Source organism: Alosa pseudoharengus, unplaced genomic scaffold, assembly GCF_046254945.1.
Source record: "Alosa pseudoharengus isolate Yale_2024_CS ecotype anadromous, Long Island Sound unplaced genomic scaffold, YU_APseudo_1.1 YU_APseudo_1.1_scf_16, whole genome shotgun sequence".
Taxonomy (NCBI): domain Eukaryota; kingdom Metazoa; phylum Chordata; class Actinopteri; order Clupeiformes; family Clupeidae; genus Alosa; species Alosa pseudoharengus.
The window spans coordinates 16,871,511-16,897,324 of NW_027468630.1; the positions used below are offsets into that span (position 1 = coordinate 16,871,511).

Sequence of the window (25,814 nt, forward strand, 5' to 3'; positions counted from 1 at the left end):
TGTTGATGTAGGAAGGCACAGGAACACCCTCAGACAGAGACCACTGGCTTGACTACTGTAGCAAATTCTTCCCCACCCAAGCCTCCTGAGATTAACAGTTCTTTAGCAGCCCGTAACAAAATCGCAGAAACTACATGCCGAACAGGTGAGTAAAAGTATATTTCCCCCTGGCTCAGCAATGCTAGCTAGCGATGTTAACATGTCGTCTCAATACAGGCTTTGACTTGGCGTTCCGAGTCAATAGCATGATCAAACATTGCTTGCTAACATTGGAAGTGGCCGGCAAATATGGATAACTCTCTAAAAAAGATGCACGTGAAGTAGGAGTTATTGCAGCGCCCTCCTCTATATTATTTTCCTGGTAACACATAACGGTAGCTGACGTTAAAAGGAGTTTTGTCATGCTGTCCTTGCAACTGCTGTGGATGCTAGCCCTGAAGTTATTAATCAGCTAACCTCAACCCATGAACTAATGTTAGAGGTTGGGAAAAATGTGTGGTAAAAACTAATAACTCGCTGGCTACACAGAGATTTGGACATTTGCCGTACAAGCCAAGCTGTACGGCAGATAAATCCTTCAATGGGTAAGCGAAGCTAACGTTAACGTGTATGTTGTTGATTTTGTTGAGGTTTTGACTTGTGGTTGGTAAATTCAATTGTGGTGAAACTTGGAAGTTAGATCCGCTATCTGCAATTCTTGTGTGGACATGGCGATATGATTAGACTTCTGAACTCAGTGATTGAGTATTAACGTTACCTATGTTTAAGGGAACTTAATTCAATGTAACAGTGCAAGTTACCACTATGAGCAAAGATGTTCTGCATTCATTTCAAGATACAATAAAGGAATGTCATTATGTTGACATGTTATCTCCATCTTTTGAGACAGCGTATATAGATTTAATTCTGTCTAGGTCTTGGGTTGAAATGGCAGTGTGCCCGGTGAAACAGGATGGAAAAGCAACATCAGAGGGCAAGCGCATCTACTTTGTGCCAATCGGTCACTGCACGAAAGCTTGCTTTCCGACTTACCAATGTTATAGAAATGTCGAGAACGTTTCTAATGCGTAGGAGGGAGAAAGGTGTTTACCATTAACTATGAAAATAGTTAGGCTAAGTTAACCTTTAACCATTTAACTTACAGATTTAACAATTTCGCTCCGATTTGCCATTCAAATATGTTGTCAAGTTATGGTCTCTCAAATAACGTCAAAGGCCAAGCATTTTAAAGATTGCAAAGCTTATATTCTCTTGTCAGGAATAAAACCACATTGTCCGAATGTAGAAAATAGAAATGACATCTAGGTGAGGAAGATAACTTGTCAAGACAATGCTGAGTCAGAGAGCTGTGATGGTACACTCTATGATGAACGAACAACATCACTCTGACTATTGTAAGAAATCAGATGCTGTCAGTCCATAGCCAGAATACCGTTTACCATTGAGATTAATAACCGCTCATTGTGATTTGGCACTAGACTACTGTTCAGCACTGAAGTTGATAATGGTTTGTAAAGTGCCTCTCTCATATCACTTTTATCCACCTCCACTCTGATGCCTAGTTGCCGAGCTCTTGAATGTGCCATAATATAAGGAAGACCTAAGAAAGAGGCCAGTCATTAATTTGTCCCTGGAAATGTGGCTATTAATATATGATATATTGTAAATTACGCTTATATTAACCTATTTACTTATATAAAATATAACAGAAGATACTAGCCGTTAAGATTCCACAGTTTCTGTGGGTTCCATCTTGATGTAGCCTACTGTTCATATGTATGCAGAACTGGTCATTTTAAACTTGCGCTCAAAAGAGGTTTGGTCTTTCCAACCTGCTCTTTAAAAGCTCTTGCTCAGATTATGGAGACAGATGGGAATCTGTGCCGTCCTCTCCAACTTAACTTAACGAGGACATTTCGTTTTTGTTTTTTTTTGTCAGTGGCTCGTTTTCATCAGATTTCCAACACATCACAATGATCTAGCAAACATGAGTGTATCCTCCCACAGATCGTATGTGTACTTACGCCTGTTTACATTTCACACTGACCTCTCATTGGGCAGAGCTAACCCTGGGACTGCCACGGGGGAATGGCCCAAACGCTCATTCCACTGGGATTCACGAGTTGGGCTTGCTGGCTTAACTCTTAACACTGTTGTTTTTTTCTGTTCACTCTCTCAAAGTCATGGTCATCAGGTTCCTGGTGAATATTTTAGTTGACAGTCATGGCTTCTGACATCATTGTGCAACTGACTTGTTACATAACAAACTGGAAATGCCTAGTCTTAAAATTGTGTCAGGAATTCTACAATTGTTTGTTGTAGAATATCTGTATTAATGTTGGTTGCTATTTCAACATATTTGTTGAATGCCCCAGTCTACAGAGAAGTACGCCCGAGTTGTAAGAGCTGAATTAAGTGGAAAATATTTCAAGTAGTGTGCTAATTACAAGAAGTGCTCACTTGGAAATGGAAGTTTTTCTAACCATAGTGTTATAATTTAGGAAGTGAATCCTCTTCCTTTTCCTCTTCTGCAGTAACTTTTTTTCTGTGGCCATTTGAGACAGCTGGGGCGCACAGTATGCTTTGATTAAGAGGCATATGATATGGCTGTGGACTGATTACAATGGAAGGGACTTAGGGAATTTTGATGGCGAATTTGGCAGCGGAGAAGTTTGGAGCACAAAGAAAGCTGTGCGGAAGCGAGGAGCGAGCAAATTAGCCCCCACTCTACCTGATAATGAGCCCTATTTTTAATACAGCACCCAACTCACTGGTAATGAGGTTTTTGCAGTGCTGTGGAAAAGGAGAAATGGCCCGCCTGCAGTCCTCATTTGTACATGTTAAAACTTTTGTACTTCTGCGCCCCAGACAGATTGTCATCCAACATGCCTAGGCCTTGCCACCTGTGCCCCAACGTGTTTACTCAACAGACCATCTCCCTGGTTATTTCAATCCAGCCAGGACTTGGCCTGAGTGAGTGGCAGAGTGGCGGTGTTGGGGCTGTTGTTGGCTGTTTGTCTGCCCCCGCTTGTGCTCGCTGATTGACTTGCCTCATATAGCGGTTTTGTCTTAGCCGCTGTGAGCGGAGTGTAAAGCCAAGCCTCCCTGTGGCCACTCAGAATGGCTCCGTGTGGAAAGTCAGCCCCTTCTGGCTCCTCGCTGGACACTTCCTGGAGCCCTGCAGCGCAGAAGTCACTCCGGCAATTTGGACGGCTGCGATGGCCCCGGACGCGAGGGTCGCTGGCTAAGTAACGCTGTCGCCAGGACTCTGGAACGCACCACACTGATAATCTTGGCCAGTCACGCTCCTGACAACAGCCCTCTATGGAGCTTTGAAGGCCAATATAAGCTTTTGCTTGTTGTGATATTTTTTTTCCCCCCTCTGTTAAGAACACAAAAGTGCTGTGAATATAAAGCCTTCTAATGGATCCGAGGCCTTTAAGATCAATGAAACCTGTAGACAGCTGAGGTTTTATGGTGCCCTTGTAATCAATATTCTGACCGTGTTGCAGGACAATGAGCTGGGGAGGCCGGAGTGAGAGTATGCTCGTGGTCCTGGAGTTTTTGTCATGGAAGATATCTCTTCATTGTTTGTGAGTTTAATGCTGTTGCCATGGATTTTATTTTTCATTCTCAACAGCAGAAAGAATGGTCTCTTTTTTTTTAAAGCCGCGGTGGATTTATTAGAGTAGTTTGAATGCCCTTGTTGATCTCAGCACTCCATGGCACAATGGCCTTTCTGTAGGTTGTGCCGACCGCTGGGGCACCATGCCACCCTCTGGAGTGGAACGGAGTTGAGAGTTGGGCACACTGGTGCTGCCAGTAGTGGATCTCTCAGGAAAGTGCTTGTTTTTCTGAGGGCCGCGGAGAAATGGTTTTCTAAGAGACGGCAGTTTGTTGGCTCAAGGCGTTGCTATCCTGTCCAAATGACCAAACGGCATGCAGATACTGTAGGCTGGGGCTGTGCCCCATTTTTGATCATGGGACTGTAAAATATCAACAACATGCATCAACGACCTGCCCACTGTCACCCAGCTGGAAAACAAATGCTCCAGCTCCAGTGTACTAACAGAGATATCACAAAGGCTCGTATGTGTGTTTATTGGTTTTGATAACCAATAAAATCTTAAATATTAAAGAAAAGCCCATAGCTAAAACCATTGCATGATCGACCATTCCCTGCCTTGACTGGACATGTTGTGATGCCGTATCAGCGTGGTGGGGGTCTTTTGGCCCCCGCGTCCCCGAGGGATTGTCTGTCCTGGCCGTTGAGCCCCTTGCTGTGTCATCCTCGGGCACCTCTCGCCACGGCCCAGTTCACACGGCTCTCGTGGACACCAATAATAGGCTCTTGCGCTCTGCTCCTGTGCCCTTATCCCAATCCCCAAACGCACAGCCCCACCAGCCTGCCACAAAGACTCGTATCCTATTCACTGCCCATGTCAAAAGACAAACACACTGGCCAGTTTGGCTGTTGTCCTTTCACTGTTCACTGTTCATTATGTTTGGTTGTGATTGTGAAGGGTAAAAGGATGGCAAATATGATTTTTTTCCTTTTCTTTTTCCAAGCGTTCTCTGGGAAGCCAACTGCTGGCTGTACTTTATGGTGCAGTGTTTGCCAGCACGCCCTGCTGGTGGTGACCAGACTGTGTGGAGGTGCGGGGCCTCCTGAGATGAATGGGCATCTTTTACCGGCGTTCTGCCATCCACGCTGTCTCGTGGTCTGCCAGGCCTCGACCCCCCTCCCACCACCACCACCACCACCCCCCCACTCATGCACCAAACCTGGGCCAAACCTGGGCCAAGGCCCTAGGCAGCAGTGAAGTCCATTTGCTGTCTAGGCAGAGGAGCAGCCATTAGGAGCAGGCCCATCTTTCCTTTGGCTTTCATGAGCCACTGGGGTCATCCTTCTTCTTTGCCCCTAACCACCCCACCCCATTCCATTCTGTCTTACCCCTCTACCCCTATAATCCACTAATCTTTGGTGGTGGTCAGTCTGGCTGTTGTGCTCTGTGTATTAACCCTCCCCCTCCCCCTCTGGCTTGTGCCTCAGCTAGTGTGACAGAAGGCCAACTTTCGGTCGGGGTGCTTGGGGGAGTTGGTGAAGGTACGGTTAGTTATGGGACGTGGAAGTTTGCGGCTGGTGCAGTCGGTCAGAGCACCACGGCGTCGGTGAGAGAGCGGTGTGGTGGGTCAGGGTACGGATGGCGGAGGCAGGTCAGGGCTTTTGCCACTAGGCACTGGCCCATACCGCTCTATCTTCTCGGGGCTTATTATCTGGGAAGACCTTTTTTTCTACTCTTTCATAGCATTTGGTTATAAAGAGGCTTAAGAAATCACATGATGGCCTTTTTGCCTACTTGTGTGTCCCTTGAAGGGGCTTTGCCTGCTTAATCAAACCTCATGATTCTGGAGCTGAGAAATGGTTCATTAGGGATTTTGAGTTGCATGCCCTTTCTCACATGACCAGAGGCATTGTGTTAAGCAGAGACAGTCTGAAATGGTCTAATGCTCTGTCTGAATGAAGTTGTTCTAGTTTCTCTGTCATATCATTTGCCACTCCAGATAGTGCAGTGGTGTCGAGTTTGTGTGTGTGATGGTGACGCATTTGCGGCAGTGTTTGTAAGACAGTGTGAGGAATTGATCAAGGCTTAGAACCGGGCGGAATAATTCTGGAGAAGGCTCGTCTTTCAGACGGCAGGGTTTAGCATGGCAGTGGTGTAATGAAATGTCCTGAGGCGGCCATTTTTCCTCTCTTAGGGAGCCTGAGATATCCTCCATTTTCTCAGGAATGATGTCTTGCTTAATCGTTTTAATAGCCTCCTTTATAAGTAAGCGCCTCGAGTTCTTCAGTGTAACAAACCGGAGGTTTCTCCTCCTGTGAGGATGCCTCAAGTGACTTACACGCACATTCACACTCTTTTCCACACACAAACACACACACACACTCACACTCTCTTTCTCTCACACACTCACTCGCATTCTTACATACACACACACACACACACACACACGCACACACTCTGAGAGAGAACATGCACTATTAGGATTGTAAATCCAGTCTTTTTCCTGAAGGAGGTGTAAAATCTGGCACTGAGGCCCTTTTTGTCTTTTTGCTGTCAGTGTGAGGGTAGGTAGTGAGATTTTATGGGGGCTGTTTGAGATGAGGCTCCCTCTCTTCGCCCCACTCCCGCCCAGCCCAGCCCAGCCCTGCCTGCACAATGCCCCCTTCCTCCGCCGCCTTTGTGCCTCTCTGGCTCCACAGACTGATGAAGTACTTTGGGGTCAAGAGAGCCTGCGTTTGTCACTTTGTTCCACACAAAGGACAAGAATAGCCAAAGCTGCTCAGTGCTTTCTTCCTCTTTTCTTCAAAATGTGGGACATCTTTCCAGAACATTTTACTCTTCTACTGAGTAGATACAATAGCTTAGCCTTGTAATTCCTTAACACATGTGTGCTCTCTCTCTCTCTCACACACACAAATAAACACTCACACGCCCAAGGAAACTTAGACTCGCACACACACACCCTTGCCAGAGTGTGAAGTCATGTGATGTGTGATGTCTCCTCCTTTTCACAATTCAACACCTTTGCACTGCCTTAACCCCTCAGTGAGTTAACGTTAACCCTTCAAAGGAGGGGGTGGGGGGTTAACTAGAATGGTGTAGTATAAAGATTCTAAAGAATATAATGTGGAATCTTACATTGTTCTGGAACATATATTTTTCTTAATTAGGATGTTGAGAAGTCCCTTCCTTTCACCACAGTAGGGTGTGCAGAGCTCAACAGAGTTGACTGCAGCTTGGCTAAATTGACTCCTCTTGGTTGTTGTATTTGGGTTGCGCCACTCAACTCTGTAGCATTTTCATCCAGAAAGGTAACCCTACTGAGACATCAAAGCTGATCGATGGAAGTAGATTTCCCTTTAAAGTTTCAAGGGCGTTCGCTGCTGCTTGTGTTCTGTCAGATATGGAAGTATTAAGCTACAGCTGAGGTCCGGGGAGAGGCCTGGTTGGAAGTTTGACAGTTTGAAGACTGGAAAAAAAACATGATGGGGAGCTCCTGCTGTGTGCTCTTCGTTGGTTGTTGTTCTTGCAGCTGCTCCAGCTCATTGAGAGAGCGAGAGAGAGAGAGTTGCTTATTGTTTCTGTTTACTGCCCACTCTTGACAACCTTCAGTCGGTCAACCAACAGTCACTGTCAACTATGCCAGCAGCTCTGTCCCCCCACAGTCCCAAATAGTCCACCCATCCAGCCCCGTGAACGATGACAAGCATCTCGGCCATCTGCTTGCTTTTTTCAGGCAGATTTCTAGAGCTTTTAGATCATTTGATGAAGTTTCCATGCTCTGGAAACAGGTTTTATATGCTTCGAGTTACAATGGTGAACATCAAAGGCTGCTAGGAGAGGTCTTTGAACAAAGGCCTCCCTGGAATAGCGGTGTTAATATCATGTTTGTTTATCTCTCCGATTGCAGTGAGGTGCTGATGGCTGTTTTGGCTGCGGAGTGTAAAGAGGCAGAGACATTTTTTTTTTATGGCCGTTATTGAGAAAATGAGCCCTTATCATCATCTTGCGAGGTTGAAGCACTTCTGCATCATCTTTGCTTCAGAGGACCCTAATTATGGTCTGTTTCAACCACCCTTATTACCCTCAGGCCCACTAGTGCTCCTAGGAACTCTGTGTGTGAGAGCGGAAGTGGTGTTTACCCCAAAATTAGACACACACACACACACACACACACACACACACACACACACACAAGCAGCAACAGGCCACTGCTCCCTAGATGGAATATTCTGGCGTGTTTGCTGTTGGCTGTGTGTGAGCAGGGCTGGGCTGGGCTGGGCTGGGCTGGGTTGGTCTGGTCTCTCCCCCGTCCTCCCCTCTCCCAGGCCCTGTGAAGCTCGCTGCTGAAGCCTATAAGAGGATTTGTGGCGATGGCCGTGCCAGGTGTGCTAGGTCGGCAGTGGGGTTTTTCAGGGGTCAGTCGGTGGAAAATGCCTCATTCCGCTCCCGCTAATCGTCCGAGCCAGCGCTGCGCATCACCCAGGAAATAACTGGAGGCGCTCCCAAAGAACGATTATTTATTTACGTGTCCCCGCTTTGCCTCCTTTTTTGATCTGGATTCCTGAATATTCATGAATCTTAAGATCTGATTATTAGTGATCTGCAGTCCTCTTGCTAGAAGTGAGGGAAGAAAGTTAAACCTAGATGAGTGCAGGAGTGTTGCAAGGATGTGGAGGAGATTCTCCACGTAATCGGGAGGTTGCACAGCACTGTTTCGGCCGTTGGCTCTCCATTAGCACGTGCTCACATCACCCCTCACTCCCAGAATTCCTGCCAGTCATGTGTGGCTTGTGAGAACTTGCCATATGCTACCACCAGACTTCTTGACTGGGGCTTGAAATATTATCGACTCCCACCATGCGTCTGTGCATAAGTTTGTCTTGTCTTTTAATGAGCAACTACACTGTGAAGTCAGGTGCAATGAGGGAGTCAGATTGTGACAAATGAGTTTTGTTTTGTGCTGCCCCCCCCCCCGTCTCTTTCTTTCTTTCTTTCTTTCTCTCTCTCTCTCTCTCTCTCTCTCTTTCTCTCTCTCTCTCTTTCTCTCTCTCTGTGTGTTTGAGTGACCCTATCCTATAGCAAGGGCGGGCGGCTGTGTAAATAGACTCCTCCTCGGCAGCGAGGTCAGTCCTCTGGCCTCTCATCTTGTCCCTGACCGCCCCGCAGACGCCCAGCCCCACTCATCGGGCTGAATGGAGCTGCCCCGCCAGGCCGGCTCTCCATGGAGTCTGTTTTCACAGGCGCCTCTTTGATTAGCATTTCCTGTGAAAGCGATCCACAATTGGCCACATAAGCGGTTTCTTTTTGAGGACTTTTTGTGAAATAAATGGCATCCTTCTTAAAAGGGACGGAAACAGAATGGCTTAGCTGCTTGGCAGCTCTGCTTAAGTGTGTGTGTGTGTGTGAGTGTGTGTCAGTCTCTCTGTGTGTATGTGTTTGTTAAAAACAGTTTTTACTGAAGCAGAAATCTTACAGAGGCAATTTTTCAAACAATGTGGCATTACTGAGGACTGCCGGGATCATTTGTTCGATCCACATCATTAGCTGTCACCATACGCTTGTTTTTGAGCAATAAGACCCGTGAGGAAGAAAAATATTCCCACCTTCCTGGCTGTTGAAAAAGTCCAACATAAATCTGACTCTTGATGTGTTAGGGGGTGCCTAGCCTTTATTTGATGGGTAGAGAGCCGTCTCTCCTGTGCAGAGATGAAAGGGGTCACAAACTGTAAGAAGTGTCTTTCAGACCCTGTTTTGGATTACAAACCTCCTACCCAAAACTACAGCCGCAGACCGGGTCCATTTTTGCCAGCCATAATTCATCAGACCAGGGTGGTTATGTGTGGAACAAAAACAAAGAAGTCTTATTCAGATAGTGGTATTAATAGTGTTTGGAAGTCTTGTTCAGATAGTGGTATTAATAGTGTTTGGAAGTGCTGCACTGTTTTTGTGTTTTCATACCCAGGGGTGATCGCTGATGGGTTGATTGTCAGATGCTTGCAGGGTGTTGTCTCTGTTCAACAATAAAAGATCCCCGTCGCCTAGCCGAGCCTGGTGTGAATTTTTCATTCCAGGCACATGTTGAGACGTAGATCATGGTTGTCAGGCAGTGGATTTCAAACCAGTGTGATGCGTGATGGATGTCCTGAAAAGCCTTCTCATGTTCTACTTTCCCTCCCTCCCTTCTCTCTCTCTCTCTCTCCCTCCCTTCTCTCTCTCTCTCTCTCTCTCTCTCTCTCTCTCTCTCTCCTTTTCTCTCTCTCTCTCTCTCTCTCTCTATCTCTCTCTCTCTATCTCTCTCTCTCTCTCTCTCTCTCTCTCCTTTTCTCTCTCTCTCTCTCTATCTCTCTCTCTCTCTCTCTCTCTCTCTCTCCTTTTCTCTCTCTCTCTCTCTCTCTCTCTCTCTCTCTGTGTTTGTCTCTGTATCTTTCTGTCCTCTCTCTCTGCCTGCTTCTCTCTGTTGCTCTCTCTTTTCCTCCAAGTTTGAATCATAAATCCTGATATGAAAGGCGAGGCTTTGATTAGTGCATAATATCTTCTGCATATGCACGGCTTAGATATGAGCAAAGGGGAAAGAATCCCCCCCCCCCACCCCTCAAATACCCACCCACCCATCCCCTCAAAGCCGTCTCTTCTCCCTCCTTTATTCGCTCTCTCCGTCACATCAGCCTTCTCATAGAGATGGTGTGATATCACCCGGCTCCTTTTTTTTGAAGCACTTCTCTTTCAAATCCTTTTGATTTCACGGGTAGCTGTTTAATATTCCAAACTCTTTAGCATCTTTTCAGAAACCAACAAGGTGCCAGAGATGGGGGGGGGGGGGGGGCTTGTCTTTATCTGCAGACAGCTGAGTTAGACCCTCTGCCTCTCGGGCCCAGCACAAGGGTCGAGCACTTGAAAAGCCTTTTCTCCCTGCTAGAGGACTGTGTTTCTCTCTCTCTCTCTCTCTCTCTCTCTCTCTCTCTCTCTCTCTCTCTCTCTCTCTCTCTCTCTCTCTCTCTCTGTCTCCCTCTGTCTCCCTCTCTCTCTCTGTCTCTCCCTCTCTCCCTCTTCTCTTTTTTTCCCTCTCGTTTTCTCTAATACAATTGTGTGTGTGTGTGTGTGTGTGTGTGTGTGCCTGTCTGTCTGTCTGTCTGTCCATCTAGTCAACTATGCTCTCTCTCTGTCTGTCCTTCATCATGTGTTGTTTGTTGGCAACACAACAGGAGGGCCTGCAACAACTCGCTCCCTCTCTACTGTGGTTCTCCGACCCCTGCACCATTGGCAGGACGCACACCGCTATGTCTCTACTCCGTTTCCCCAACCCCTGCACCATAAGCAGGGTGCACGCAGCAATGTCAGCCATTCAAGCCAATTAACCTTCTCCTGGAGCAGTCAAAAACGACATGCGTCTGGCGCTCGCTTGACGTGCGCCCGCTCGTTTCCTGGGCTCGGCGGCGGCGCTCCAGCCCGGATCATAATTATTACAGTCTAATTTCCATCTGTGAAGACGGCTGTCCCAGCCCCCTCCCCCCCATGCGCCTTTGAAGGTCTTGAAGGCGCGTCCCTGCACCCTGCAACAGGGTGGTTCTCTGCCAGAGGGGCGAACGCGGTTCAGCTTTCAACATCAGAAAGGAGAAAGTTTCTCTTTAAACTAGCCGGGCCGTAGGCTGTACGCTGTGTTCGCTGAGCACGGCTGGACTCTTTGGAGTCCTCCACAGGCTCCGGCTCTGTCTCAGTCTTAGCCAGCCCACAGCACCCATGCTGTTGAGCTGCTTGTTTTCACATTGTATTGTTAATTTTCTGAGTCCGTTTCTCTCTCTCTCTCTCTCTCTCTCTCTCTCTCTCTCTCTCTCTCTCTCTCACTCTCTCGCTCTCGTCTGGCTTTTGAAATGTTGCTTGTTGCTTGTCCCATCTGTTATTGAATAGAGACTATTGAATTGGCAAAATGTTTATGGATGGCCTTTCTTTTTTAAAATAAAATATGATGTTTAGAAAGAGCAGGGAGAACTGGAGAGAAGGGCAGAGTGACTAGTGAGCGAGAGAATGAAAGACACAGAAAGAGAGAAAGAGAGAGAGAGTGCGAATGAGTACTAGAGTTGCTCTAGTGAGTGAGAACGAAAGAGAGTGAGTGAGAGAGAGAGAGAGAGAGAGAGAGAGAGAGAGAGAGAGAGAGCATATGAGGAGGACTACAGTGCTCTAGAGAGAGAGTGAATGAGAGTGAGAGAGACAGAGACAGAGAGAGACAGGGAGTGTGGAGGAGGAGTGCAGCTGCTCCAGCCGTGGTGTAATCCTCTGAGGCGTCCACATCTCCCCTATCTGCTCTGGGGAGGGAGGGCTGAGCGAATGCAAAGCCTCCTGGAGAAAAGAAAAAAGGAAAGGCGAGGGAGAGAGAAAAGGAGGAATGCATGGGTATTTAGCCTGCAACCTATATCGCTGAGAGCTTGTGACAGCCATGACTCATCTCGCAGTTCACATGGTGCCATTGTGGCGCTTTCTTTGTCTGTGAAATCCACTGTGGCCGCCGCGAGTGCCGGGTCGCCGTGGGAACACTGAGGCTCGGTGGCGGCGGCGACGCTCTGCTGTAATCGAAGCGATCCGGCCCCCGAAATTTCCGATAGAAATTTCCCCGTCGTCCGACCCCGCCGCTGCGACAGCGCGGAGAGAAAGAATCCGAGATATGAAGCGTCACGCTGCTGGTCCGTAACGGAAGAAGTCATCAGTCCCCCGCACCACCACCCACCCCACCCCCCTCTCTCCGTGAAAATGACTTCCAAGCTCTCCTGCCTGTGCCTCTCCACTCCACTCCACATAAAGACGCTCTCAGCTCCCCTCTCACCACGGCTGTGTTTCTGACAGACTGCCATAAATCAACAATGAGCGGAACACCATTCCCCCTCTTTCAAGCCTGCATGTATTATTTAATCTGTGCTGTTTTATGAGGAATGGAAATTAACTAAAGGAGGATGGGAGAGGAGACTCTTCTCTTTGCCATCTTTATTCCAATGCCAGACTGGGCCACCCGCATGCCTGGCCTCTGGGCTCCAGCACCGGCTACAGCTCCTCCTGATCAGCTCCAGCTCCTTCTGATCAGCTCCATCTCCATCTCCTTCTGATCAGCTCCATCTCCTCCTGATCAGCTCCAGCTCCTTCTGATCAGCTCCATCTCCATCTCCTTCTGATCAGCTCCATCTCCTCCTGATCAGCTCCAGCTCCTTCTGATCAGCTCCATCTCCATCTCCTCCTGATCAGCTCCATCTCCTCCTGATCAGCTTGGTTCTGCACGCAGCTGGGAGTCTGTAGCTGGCTTCCCTCAGTTTCCTTGTTGCCCTGTTATTGTTTTTTTTTTTTTACAAAACAGGCTAGCTAGGCTCTGTTTTGGCTTGTTGCATCCTATATGCATTTATATTTGCAAACAGCATTAAAAGGATTATGGGGTCAGTATCTTCTGTCCGCTGCGCATCTAGCCCCGGGTGTGGTGCCATGCCGCCTTTCTGGCCTCTTTTTTACGGATGAAGGATCAGAATTCCTTTTTTGGATTGGAGGCCCTTTCTAAACCCAGAATACAACAACATCCCCTCCTGACTGTCCTCACGGAAAATGAGCTCACTAAAATGAGTCCTTGGTTTTCCTCTCTCTATATATATCTCTCTCTCTTTCTCTCTTTCTCTCTTTCTTTATTTCTTTCTCTCTTTCTTTCTTTCTTTCTTACCAATCTCTTTCACTGTGGACTTGTGGTCTCTGTGATGGCCATATCCTACTGTGCTGCACAGTGTAGAGTTTTGTTTTTGGATTCATATTTCAAGGACGGATATCTAGAAATGACGCTGTTAATGATTATTTCCAGCGCCATATTCAAAGGTACCGTAATGTGATCTTTTGACATGAATAAAACATTTGAGTAGATGACCTCTTGCCTTCTTAGACTGGAGATTTATGTATTGCATGAAAGACACACACACACACACACACACACACACACACACACACACACACACACACTCCTACACCTGAAGGCTCAGCTTGGATCTTGGTAGATGGGCTCTTTTGCCTCTCCCTTTCAACATTTTTCCTGACTATATGAGAGGCTTGAAAAGAGGCCGTACAAAAGGTGTTTGGGCTGCATGGTCCTTCTCCCTCCTTTGCTGTAGCTTTCTCTCCCGCCCTGGCTGTGGCCTCTGCTCTCTTCCCTCCCTGGTTCTGATCACTGCTCTCTCCATCTGTGGCAGAAGCCAGAGGTCTGCCGCACGCACACCCTCAGCCCTGTTCCTCTGGACTCAGCTGGACTGAGCTGGCTGGGTTTGGCCGTGTTGGCGGAGGATGCGAAGGAAAGGATCATTACCACAGTGCTCCTCCGATGGAGCGTGGTCTGGCTTTAATTACACCTCTTCTGCTTTCTTTCACTCGTTCACTCTGCTCTTGGTCTTTCTTTCTTTCTTTCTTTCTTTCTTTCTTTCTTTCTTTCTTCCACCCCTTTCTCTCCTGCTTATTCCTCCTACTGTAGATTCCTTCTCTCAACTCTCCCAACATCTTTCTTTCTTTCTTTCTTTCTTTCTCTTTCCCTCCCTCTCTCTCTCTCTCTCTCTCTCTCTCTCTCTCTCTCTCGCCCTACTCTCAGGGTGACTATGTGTCTGGTGGCTCAGCTGGGTTTTAAGGCCTTGCTGTAGTTGTGTGCAGATGCACATTCCAGGGAGAGCACTGCCCCGAGGGAGGGACGCGTTAGCCCAGCGCAGCACAGTGAGGTGGAGGCGGAGGTGGAGCTGCTGCTGCTGCTGAGCCCCAGACTCTGCTCCAACTTGTCCCGAGAGTGGCTGCCTCCACCATGTTCTTTTCTTACCCAGTTAAGCTCAGTTTTAGGGGCCCTGCTGGCTTTGCGCTGTAGCCCTCCAGGGAGTTGGCTGTGGTTGCTACAGGTCTCTGGGACTGCCGAATGTAGGACGATTTCTTACCTGTCAAGTAGGCAAGGTAGGTAGGTTCATTTTTAGGGATATGGGTTGAACTGGCAATTTTTCTTGAAGTGATCTCGAACAAAGTTTTCAAGTGTGTGTGTGCGCGTGTGTGTGTGTGTGCGCGTGTGTGTGCGCGTGTGTGTGCGCGTGTGTGTGTGCGTGTGTGCGCGTGCGCGCGAGTGTGTGCGTGTGTGTGTGTGTGTGTGTGTGTGTATCTGTGTGTGCGTGTGTGCAGCATACATTGTATTCAGTATTTCTTCAATAAGTTTCTCTAAGCTGATCATCTCCATGTCCACACGGTAGGCTACTCCACCCTCTGTTCCAGGCTCTCTGCATAGCACCCCACCACCATCACCTCAACCCCCCCCCCCCTCCATTGCAATGAAGGAATGAGCTTTAGCAAAGCCCCGCATGATCTGCTGGAAACAGCTGGGCCGATTGAAAATCCTGTTTAATGTCACGCTGCTTGGGTCTGTTGCCCTGCCCTCCTTGCTTGAAGTAAGAAGGGTTTAGCTAAGTGCAACCTGTAGAAATTGCTAAATAGTCTGGGTTTCTTCACCCAGCCGCTCACGTTGTGGTGATAAGCAGCCGTGTCAGCCGAGGCTGTTTTTAGTAACAGATCTTCCAGCAGTCAGACTGGGGTCATTTAGGTGGAAGCTGACTCGATGCTCCTGTTACATTCACTTTGCTGGAGTTGAAAGAACCATGAGTTGCTCCACTATTGCATGGACTGTCACGGCAGAGGAATATAACCATGATATTGAAGCAATTTTTCTTTAGCACTTTAATAACCAGCATTCCGCTGGGCATGAACTGCAAAGCCGAGGCTTTTTTAATTTTTCCTCTTTGTCAAAGCAAGGACTTTTGGTCTGCAATTAGCAAGCTAACCACCTAGAAGAAATGCAAAAACTTTTCAAAGACCGCCAGCTGCTCAGTTGGCCCTGACCAAAGCTTGCCAACTCGTGCCCTTTCCAGTATCGTTGATGGCATGCTGAGCCATGCTGTTAAAGTTTTTGTTACTTTGTCCTGGAACACAGAGCTACATAATGCATGTATGGGTAGTGGGAATGGCAGTTGTGTTTATCTGTCCTTCACATGACCATATACAATCATGCTAAAGTCGAAGATGATGGCAAAACTAGTTGCCTAAACATTTGCCTGAAGAAGACCCTGTCAGGTCGAAATGTTGCTGTTTCTTTTCATTAAAGTTTGGGAGCTACTCTGGTGTGCGGACATTCTTTTTTTTTTTTACCTTTGTATACTTTGACCTGCACCTGGCTTAATAGGTGGGATGTGCACGTAACCGCTCTACCAATACTACTTGCCTAAAAATGGGTGACCTTAAAATATGGCAAATTGTTGTAGTTTTGTCATCTGAAAAATTTGAAGAAGAAGAGCCCTAATGTCTCCCAGTGAATCACTTTGAAGTTCAAGCTTCAGAACCACAGCCTGTTTCATATTTGTCCTCAAATAAAAATAAAAAAAGAATTCACTTTGTGATAGAAAGATAGAACTGAGCAATGTTTCCAATGAGCAATCCAACCAGCATGCCTTCAGGGACATCCATGTGAACCCCTAGGAACGACTCCTCTTTCCGCCAATCTGACCTAACCTCCTCCAAGGACTGATGCTCAGCTATAGCTCAGCCATCTGTGTGATCGCCCATCTCTCAAAGCATCTGACAGAAAGTTATAAACTTTCTAATACCTGATTTAAGTGCTTTGTCAATAGGCCAATTTTATAAAAGATCGATACTCTCTTTACCTTGTGATTTAACGCCCCCCTTTAGTTTAACAGCCCGCTGCTGCAGAGCGAGGCCGACGTTATATGGTAAAGATTTATTGCAAGGTGATGGACCCAGTCACTCCACGTGCATTTCTCTTGATGGATTAACGGCACGTTAATGACCTGGTGGCAGGACGAGCAGTAAATTCATCATGCGTGCAATTACAAATATGTATTTGTTTTCCCAACATCGTTTACAGACCATTTAAAAGCCTGTCGATTGGTTTTCGTGTTTCAATATGCCTCCGTCCTGGTTTAAAATGGGTCAGCCCAATCATTTATGTTTTGTTTTGAAAAAACGTTGCCCGTCTCCGCTCGGTGAAGGAAGGAGATCGTGGATAAGCGTTTGGCAGGCCAATCAATCCTAATTTACTAAATGTCAGAACACATCCAGACATGTTTAGTGTGGCACCTTTAAAGTCAGGCATAAAAATAATGCACGGCACTACTTTCAGCTAGCTCCACCACGAGCACAGGGAGTGAAGGCAGAGCTCTGTATTGTGTGTTATGCCTGTGGCACTGATGTGCCCCACACCTAAAAGGAGACCAGTTGCTGTTGTGACTAGCCCAGCTAATGGTGGCACACTCCTGTTGGGACAGGACAGGTACTGAATGATGATCGCGTGGAAGAGAAATTGTATGACTGGCTTAGCTGGGTAAATGAATGTGCAGCTCCACCGGGTGGTTTTGGTCTTCGAATGGATGCTGAAGGGTCAACAAACGGTGGTAGCATAGGGGCTAAGGAACTTCGCTAGCATGCAGGAGTCACAAAAAGTCATTGGCTGTGTTCCAATATGCATACTTCTGTACCTACAGCACCTAATATGAGTGCACAAGTGCATTGACTTGTGCACTCCTATTAGGTAAATTTGTAAGTACAGAAGTATGTGAATTTGAACACAGACATTGGTTCGATTCCTGGCTACCACCATTGTGCCTTTTAGCAAGTTGTCTCCAAGGAAGGCTGCCCCCTGCAATTTGTATCTAAGTCACTTTGGATAAAAGCATCAGCTAAATGCATAAATAAAATAATAAGTACTGTAGGCAAACACGGTTACTATCCTCTCAACAAGTCCAACAGAGTGTCTGTATATAGATATATGGTCAGAGAGCTACTCTCTAAAAATCGAATCTTCTGATCGTGTTTGAATCTTCTGATCGTGCCTTCTGTTTTTTGTTGTTTTTTTCCACTCTCTCTTCTGCTCGTCGTCTCTGTTGAGTGGGAGGATTTAGTTGATGACAGACACAGATAAGTCAGCCTCATGAAGAAACGCCCTCTGCAGTTCTGGCCAAAGCAGTCCCGGCCCACACTCTTAGATCAGGGATTTGGACTGGTGCCCTCTCCCCCCCCCCTCTCTCTCTCTGTCTTTCTCTCTATCTTTCTCTCTCTCTCTCTCTCTCTCTCTCTCTGTCTTTCTCTCTATCTCTCTCTCTCTCTCCTTCTCCTGTCCTCTGTGGACACTCCCTGTTCCATACTCTCACTTCCTCGAGTCAATCCCATTCACCTGCTTTTTTATGGCCTCTTCCTGTTTTCCAGCGCTGAACTCTCCTCCTCACTAAGCCCCGGTGATGAATCATGGCCAGACAATAGGCGCTTTTCAGTGCAAAACTCCCCTAAGAATATCATGATCATTCACTAGTCTCAACTCTCTCTCTCACTCTCTCTCTCTCTCTCACTCTCCCTCTCTCCTGTTCTCTCCCTCTCTCCTGTTCTCTCTCTCTCTCTCTCTCTCTCTCTCTCTCTCTCTGTCTCTCTATCTCTCTATCCCCTTTTTCTCTGACTCTGACAGTGAGTTGTCTCGTTGAGAGAGGACGTGCTGATGAACTAGTCTCGACGCCGGCCGGTCGGACAGACAGAGGGACGGCTGCAGTGGACGTGATGAGTGGCCCCGCGAGTGTTTTCTGGTGAATGGATCAGGGTGAGTAGTACACAACTTTATTTCTGCCGCGAAAGAAGGATGGCATCGATAATAGGCCAGCGCTTGCTAATCTTAATTGAATCAGCGTAGCTGCGACTGCTTAACCTAAGCCATCTTAAACCACTCACATCGATGGAATAAGGGAAGGAGGGGCTCTCACTGCCAGAACCCTTTTTTTTTGTCAGTTCATTAGCTGGATGTGTAATTTTAGGCCACGGGCCACGATCGGAGCATAATCCCCGTGGCCTTCCAATTTGCACAGGCTTCGACAAACGCGGCGTCTCTCATCTCATGCAGAGGCCAGTCACTGATCAGGCCGCATCATATGTTTAGAGGCTTTAGAGGCCATGGCGTGCCGTACTGCAATAACCCGGCCATGTTTGCCCGATTGTTTGTTGGCTTGTTTGTTTGTTTGTTTGTTTGTTTGTATGTTTGTATCTTTTCTCTCTCCCAAGAGCATTTTTTTTTTCCAGGATGTCGCAGCTCTGCATGTCTGCTTGTACGGACACTATTTGTGATGAATAGGGGGCCCAGGGTCATAATAACTCCATTGGATAGCGTTTATTTTTAAACTCTCCCTTCTTCAGTTGATTAGAAATGTGTTTAATCTCCCCGTAGGTTTTTAATATTGTAAGCTTTTTCGTAATAACCTGCCTAATCCCTTGGCTGCCAGTGAATTGGATGAGGGCATTAACTTCAAAGCAATTTCCTCTATCCCCTCGCTGTTCTAAAAGATATCAACAGTGTTTCATTGTGCTGCACTAATTTGAGTTACGTCTTTGTTGACCAGCAATTAAACATTTTTGTCAGCTTTGCATGTTTTTTTTTTCATCATGTCAAATGGGCCAAGGGTATCTGTTGCCAGGGAACACCCCTGCACAGTCATGTGGTGATATGGCAACCTGTGCTCTGGCTCGGGTAATCCCGTAGTCTTGCTCGTTTGTATTGGCTACTGGTGATTGAAGCTCTCCCCCTGACACAGCATTGTCCTGCTCTAGTCATTCTTACTTTAACACCACCTGCAAAAACATAAGATGTCGTCAGATTGCATACCTCGTAAGACATTGCAAATGTTCAGTTTTGTAAATTTGCCTTGAGATTCATTGCTCTGCCATCTGGAGAAATAAAAGCATGCAAGCACACAACGACAGCCTTTCTGGGGAAATAAAAAGCTGTAGAGAAACTCTAATCATTTGCATCTTTCTGGGATCGGTAGTGGCTCAGTGGCTAATGATATTCCTCCCCTTACACCAGCGGCTTGAAGGTCTTTGTGTGTTGTGTGTGTTGTGTGTTGTGTGTTGTGTGTGTGTGTGTGTGTGTGTGTGTGTGTGTGTGTGTGTGTGTGTGTGTGTGGTGGTGGTGGTGGGGGGGGGGGGTTGTGTGGGGGGGATTGGGCTTTGATGGTGTATGGATGGAACAGGTGTGCAGCACAGATTGTGTAATGCAGTCTGCTGCTCTGTATGTGCCGCAGGATCATCCACCTTTCCCTGAACCACTCTGTTGATAAGCCCAGATATGTTTCACAGGAATCAACTGTTCTTTGGCAATCCAAATGTTCCTCTCTCTCCGTCTGGGAGATCATAAGGTGAGACATAAGGTCCCCAAATGGACTGCAATGGACATCATTTTGGGAAAAAACCCACACACAGAATTAAATAATGTGGTGTAATCTGCATTTAGCTCCTTAAGTCTCTGATGTAATTTACATTTCTAAGCGCCCTACCACTCGTTAGCCGGAGTGTTATGAAATGATGTCAACTCCCACATCTGTGATTGTGTTCCCCGCCGGACCCCCATGTCTCATCGTAGGCTCGCCTCCGCTCATAAGAACCGAGCTCCGAGACGCGAGCAGCGGTGCTCGCTGGAATGATGTTATTTGCTGTGTGAACACATGCAAAAGTGCCCTCGATAATTACTGAAGTCTTTTTAATGAGCATTTGATGGCACAGGCTCTCAAAGAGACATTATCGCTGTGTTATTGATGGTCGCTCCTCTCCGCGGTGCAGGGATGAAACCAGTAATAGCCCTTTGTTGGCACCACAGCATCGAAGTAATATCTGGCTCCCTCCCTCCCTCCGCAGTGAGACTGCAGATAAGCTGTTGCCGGGGCCACAGGCCAGACGGGGGGATCATTACTCTGACTTTCGTGTTGAGACATACATATTTATAACAGTTTTGATCCTTGCTACATGTGTATGGAAGAGATCACGGCTAAACACTGACACAAGACACGGCTTCGTCCCTGAAACTGCAGCGGGGTTTTTTTGTTTTGTTTTGTTTTGTTTTTTCCTTCCACACAGATCCAAGCCCCATCGGAGTCCATGCTGAGAGGAGAGCAGTGTCAGGAGGTTAGTTAGACCTATCAGCCCCACACCTGCTCTCCAGCAACGAGCCTGTGCTGTGTGTGACACATCCTTAAGGGCAGCCTACAGCACCGGTGGGTGTAATTACAAAGCCTTGTACCCTGGATGGCGGAAAATTAGAGAAGCACAAAAGGCTCATCAAATCACCCAGAGACACGCAGCGTGTTGACACACCAAGCCGCAGAACACAGCCTGACACGAGTCCCCTTGTCTCAACAAGTGTAGGTGGAGAGCTTGAATAGCCAAGCTCTTCAGAGAGGCTCATCAAAGTGTTGGTGTTTGCACATGTAGGAACGAATCCTCTTGGTTATCCACATAAGCATGGTTCTAAACCATCCTATTTCGGAGGTTTTAGCCGCTCTGTTGAGTGTGTACGGTATCTGGGTATCAGGATGGTAACGTTACACCGACATGTTTTCCGGTGTTGTTTCTTCACAAGATGGCGAACTGTCGAGGTTCATGACAACACCATCTGTCGAGCCTAAAAATGAGCGTGAAACCCAAGTTTGAATTTGATACTGTTGAGGGAGGGGAACTTCAGTGAGCCGTTAGCGCGTCCAGTCATTCCTGACACGCTAACAACGCGCCACAGCTGCTGTGGGCGTCTACCCCCGACCAGCCAGAAGGCTTCGCCTGCACCGCGCTGAGCACTGAGAGTGATGCCTGGGACAACTGCAGGAGCTGCAAATAATTGTGCCTCTGAGACGATCCAAGTACCTCTGGGATTCCATGTTGTCTTTTTTAGAAGCCTCGAGATCTCCGAATGCTGTCATCGTTTCTCTGTCTGTCTGTGCTCTTGGTAGGCAATAAAGGGAAAAAATGGGATTCTCAGTGTGATTGCAGTACAGTAACCCACATTGTTTTTTTGTCCATGGTGATTGCTAGAACTTTACTCGACACTGATGTTATGGCATGATGTTGACATTTCCAAATTGGAGTGTAGCTTATTTTTTTTCTTTTTGTTCCTATACCTACTGTTTGGCATCTTAAAGAGGAAGATCAATCTGGTATGGTAACTGCATACCCATGCTAAGCACCATTGGCATTCATGACTCTAGAGGAGACACTCTCCCTCGCTCGCCCGGCTTTGTCTGTGTTGTGAGCACATTGAGGGGTTGAACGGGCCGGACAGCCGCAAGGCCTCAAGAATGAAGCTGTGAAGTCCGCGAGACTATTAAACCTGAAAGCAGCCCATTCAGAGCGCCCAGCCACCCAGTGCCAGCCCCCTTACCCTACACAAAGTGCCGCTGTGTTCCCAGGGTACCGGGGGTGGAGGGGGGGGGGGGTCGAGATACAGGGGGGTAGGGGGGACAGTGGAGCCCCCTGGGGAAAGGGATTGGGGGGTGGATGGGCGCAGGGTTATTTTTCAAACGGGAAAACCTGGAAGTGATCCTGCAGGTAGGAGACGCACAGCATAGCAATCGACCACTGTGGGCGTCTGATGGCGAGCTGTCGAGCAGGTCGTGCATCACAGCAGGCGGAGGAGGCTGAAGGGGGCGTGGCTGGAGCCAGATTGCCGTGGTGACTGAAAAAGTAGTAAACGCATACCGAGGAGGCACTCCATCTTCCGCCTCGGAGGGATCGATGGTCTCATTTTCAAAGTCGCTCTCCAGACCAGGCTCCTCGGCCGTCATGATCAGGTCCGGCCATACAGAGCCAAGCTGCTTGCCCCGTGGGCTGGCATGCGCCCTTCCTCTCTTAGCCTGTTGTGACCTTGAACCAGAAGCTTTAAGCTTTAATGTTCTGTTCTGCACGCTGGAATGTGCTTTTTGGCATACTTAATGCGCATGTCTCCTTTAAGTTTGCCGCGGAACTTGTCCAGCGGGATTACATTTGTTACACTTGTGTAGACGGTCTGATGTGTGGATTACAGAGAGCCTCATCCACATCTCCTGCATATTAGTGGATTTGAATGGAAATTATCTCTGTGCAGAACCACAGCCTCGTCCAGATGAGGACGAGGAGGAGGATGATGATGATGACAATGATGAGGCATAGCTCTGCCGTTAGCCTGCTTGTAGCTCCTATCAGGCTGAGAGCAGTTTGCTGTTGCTACGGCTGACTCCGCCGCCATCATTGTGTCATTGCCCTCGCCCTGCTGCCTGCAAAAGCCATAAAAAGATAGAATTATTTATAGTGCGCCCAAACGAGACAGGCTGCTTATCTTACAGTGAGCAGTCGCCCTGCTCCCCCCCCTGCCCCCCACCCCTCCTGCTGTTTTCGCAGTGTTGTCAAGAGACTCATCTTCCAAATCTTTTATCACTTTCCCCTACAGCGTCATTTCTCCAAATACCCGATTCCTTTTATGAAGTCATATTTTATGATATTGAAAGGGATGAAAAAAAGGGAAATGGCTAGAGATGTCAGGTTGTGGTTTTGCTGGTTTGAATAGCCAATGTGTTAGTAAATGGAATGGGCATACTCTTTGTGCAGAATCTTATAAGCCTGCTACATTATGATGCAGAGAGCTTTGGTTCCGGCGTGATATGCGCTAAATGAATGATCTGTTCTTTAATACACTCCGAAAGACCTTAAAGAGAATGAATTAAAATCTGGATGGTAGTTGTGGCTTTCTGAGACTGATTGGTCCTATGGTGAGATTAATGGCCCGCCATTGTGCTGACCTTAAACTTGGCTTGTTTAAACTGAAGTATTGAGTCAAACTTGGAGCTAATGATTTTCCTGGGGGTATTCTCAAATGCATCTTTGTCATAGCCATTTCTGTACACTAAGCGCTGAGCAGTAATTAGCCTGGCCAGGCGGCAGTGAGATATGCCTATTGATTTTATTTTTCTCTCTGCTCAGATGAAATGCCAGAGAAACATGACGGTAAGAGCCTTTGGCTCGGTGTTGATTGGCATTGTTAGCTGCTTGAATGATTAGCTGCACTTTTGCCGGCCTCCAGGCTGTCTAGACAAGTGGTTGTAAGTTGTTTTCCCCAGGACCCTATATTATTCATCGCGCGTTTCTGCCGAGCTAATTAAAGCCGAGCTGCTAGGCTAAAGATCACCATTTGAAAGGGCTAATTGCATAGGACCCGTCCAGAGCAGACCTGTGCTCAGACCTCCCTCTCCAAGACAGTCTGAACATTACTGTCCAGAGCAGGAGTATACTCAGGCTTTCCTCCCAAGACAGACTTAACATCACCTAATGCTTTACCATATTACCGTACATCAGGTGTTTTCAAACTGGGTGCATGTGAGCCTCCCCTTAGAGTACATAAGGACAGCTGCCGATGTTATGGGGTTTACTTGCTTCAGCTATATGTAACCCAATGCGATTATGGTGCTTCAGTTGCCTTAGAATCAATAGTGCCAAAACATTGAATTACTTTTTTCCGTGATTGCAATTCATTAAGCTTTCGGTCAACAGTCTCAAGTGGTGCTTGGTCTCAGTGTGAGGCCAAAGTTTACAGCTATCATTTGTTAGCACCTCTTTGCAAATAACACACTGTGTCTGCACACTGTGAGCTTTAAATAGTCAGGGTCAGACTAACACACAGGTTAGCAGTACAAGTGAACTGTTATTGTTTTGAAAACCGCTGCCCTTACATGACTGCCTGGCGCACACTGTGCTTGATGTCACTCGATAATGACAATGAACTTTTTAAAGCTAAAAGTGCTGTGTGAGTTTAATAGCAAAGGGGATTAAGATATTTGTTGCATTGAATGCACCACAGGCTGCATAGTTACCTTTTCATTCCATCAGCATCTAACACCTCCGCTCCTTGGTTTCCCTCCCCCCCCCACCCCACCCCCCGGGCCAATCTCCTACCTCCCACCCCTGCAGGTGAGCCGTGAAGATGCGTTGCCTGGCAGCCCGCGTCCACTACAAGACGCTGATTGTGATCTGCGCCCTGCTCACGCTCCTCACCGTCCTGCTGTGGAACAAATGCTCCACCGAGAGGCCGCTGCGGTTCCTGCCCAGGCCCCAGCCCGCGCCCAGCCCCAAGGGCGACGGCAGCCTCCTGCAGCAACCCCCGCAGCCCCCCGAGCCCCCTCCCGTGGTCGGGGGGGTCAAGTACGAAGAGATCGACTGCCTCATCAACGACGAGACCACTATTAAGGGCCGACGAGAGGGTGGCGATGTGTACCTGCCCTTCAGCTGGATGGAGAAGTACTTCGAGGTGTACGGCAAGGTGGTGCAGTACGATGGCTACGACCGCTTCGAGTTTTCGCACAGCTACTCGAAGGTGTACTCCCAGCGTGAGCCCTACCACCCCAGCGGCGTCTTCATGTCCTTCGAAGGCTACAACGTGGAGGTTCGGGACCGTGTCAAGTGTATCAGTGGAGTAGAAGGTAGGCAGCACACTTCTTTTCTTTTACAGAAATGGCCGTTGTGACAATTTTCAAAATTATGTATTTTTCCCCAGTGTTTACCACCACAAAAGGCAACATCTAACATGTCTAGCACACCCAACACTCCTAGCACACTGCAAAAATGGCCCTCCAAAATCCAAATAAGACAACTTATTACAAATTTTAACATACTTAAACTTATAACAAGCAAATTTGTCTGCCAGTGCGTTAAGCAAATTTTTCTTGATTAGACGTCTTAACTTAATGGTCTTATTCAAAAGTATTCAAAAGTCAAAATGATCTTACTAAGAAAGGGCTAGGTAAGCCTCTTTATACTAAAAACAATACCAACTAGACTTTTGATCTTAATAGAAGACTAAATAACAGTTAGATTAGATAAGCAGTATTTTCAGTGCCTTTTGTTCTGCTTCCTTCTCCTTCTGCTACTGTCTCCGTTGATTGCACTCTGACTGGTACTTAAACTTCTGCACCCTCAACCTCTTATACTCTTGTGCTATTTGTTAATTGTTACCCTAAGGTTTCCTTTTTGATGTAGCTTGATTTTTAGTCCTTGTAAATCGCTTTGGATTAAACTGTCAGCTAAATGTAAAGCTGTCCCGAGGTAATAAAAAACAAAATGAGACTGATATTGACATTGTACTGACATTGGCTATTGACATTGTACATATTCACAGTAGACAGTCCATTGTATCTTTGGTTTTTAGAGGCTTTAAGACCCAAAGCTCCCTCCTCTCATTGTCTAGCAGTTAGCACACTCTCCAAAGATGCTCAAAGACGGATTTCAGAGGATTAGTTCAGGAGGAGGCTACACCAGCATGCCGTCATGTCCTTTTAAAAAATGATCAGCATTTCTCTAAGCATTAAAGGAAAATTCCGGTATTTAGCACTTTGAGTCCCTTTTCTGATTTGTTTTGGATGAACTAGAGTGGTGGAC

At 47.3% G+C, this 25,814-nt stretch overlaps 1 protein-coding gene across 3 annotated transcripts in view; it reads left to right on the top strand.

The window, feature by feature from the left end:
• Positions 1-25,814, top strand: part of glceb (glucuronic acid epimerase b) — a 38,585-nt gene continuing 12,771 nt past the window's right edge. The window contains exons 1-3 of one of the 3 annotated variants that reach the window (XM_076287246.1): positions 1-145; positions 18,070-18,198; positions 24,351-24,859. In XM_076287246.1, the coding sequence (XP_076143361.1) occupies positions 24,364-24,859 (496 nt within the window). In that variant the 5' untranslated portion in view covers positions 1-145; positions 18,070-18,198; positions 24,351-24,363. Of the gene's footprint in view, positions 146-14,397; positions 14,511-18,069; positions 18,199-20,564; positions 20,636-24,350; positions 24,860-25,814 lie in introns of those variants that run through there. The other 2 variants (XM_076287247.1, XM_076287248.1) reach the window with 2 other exon arrangements.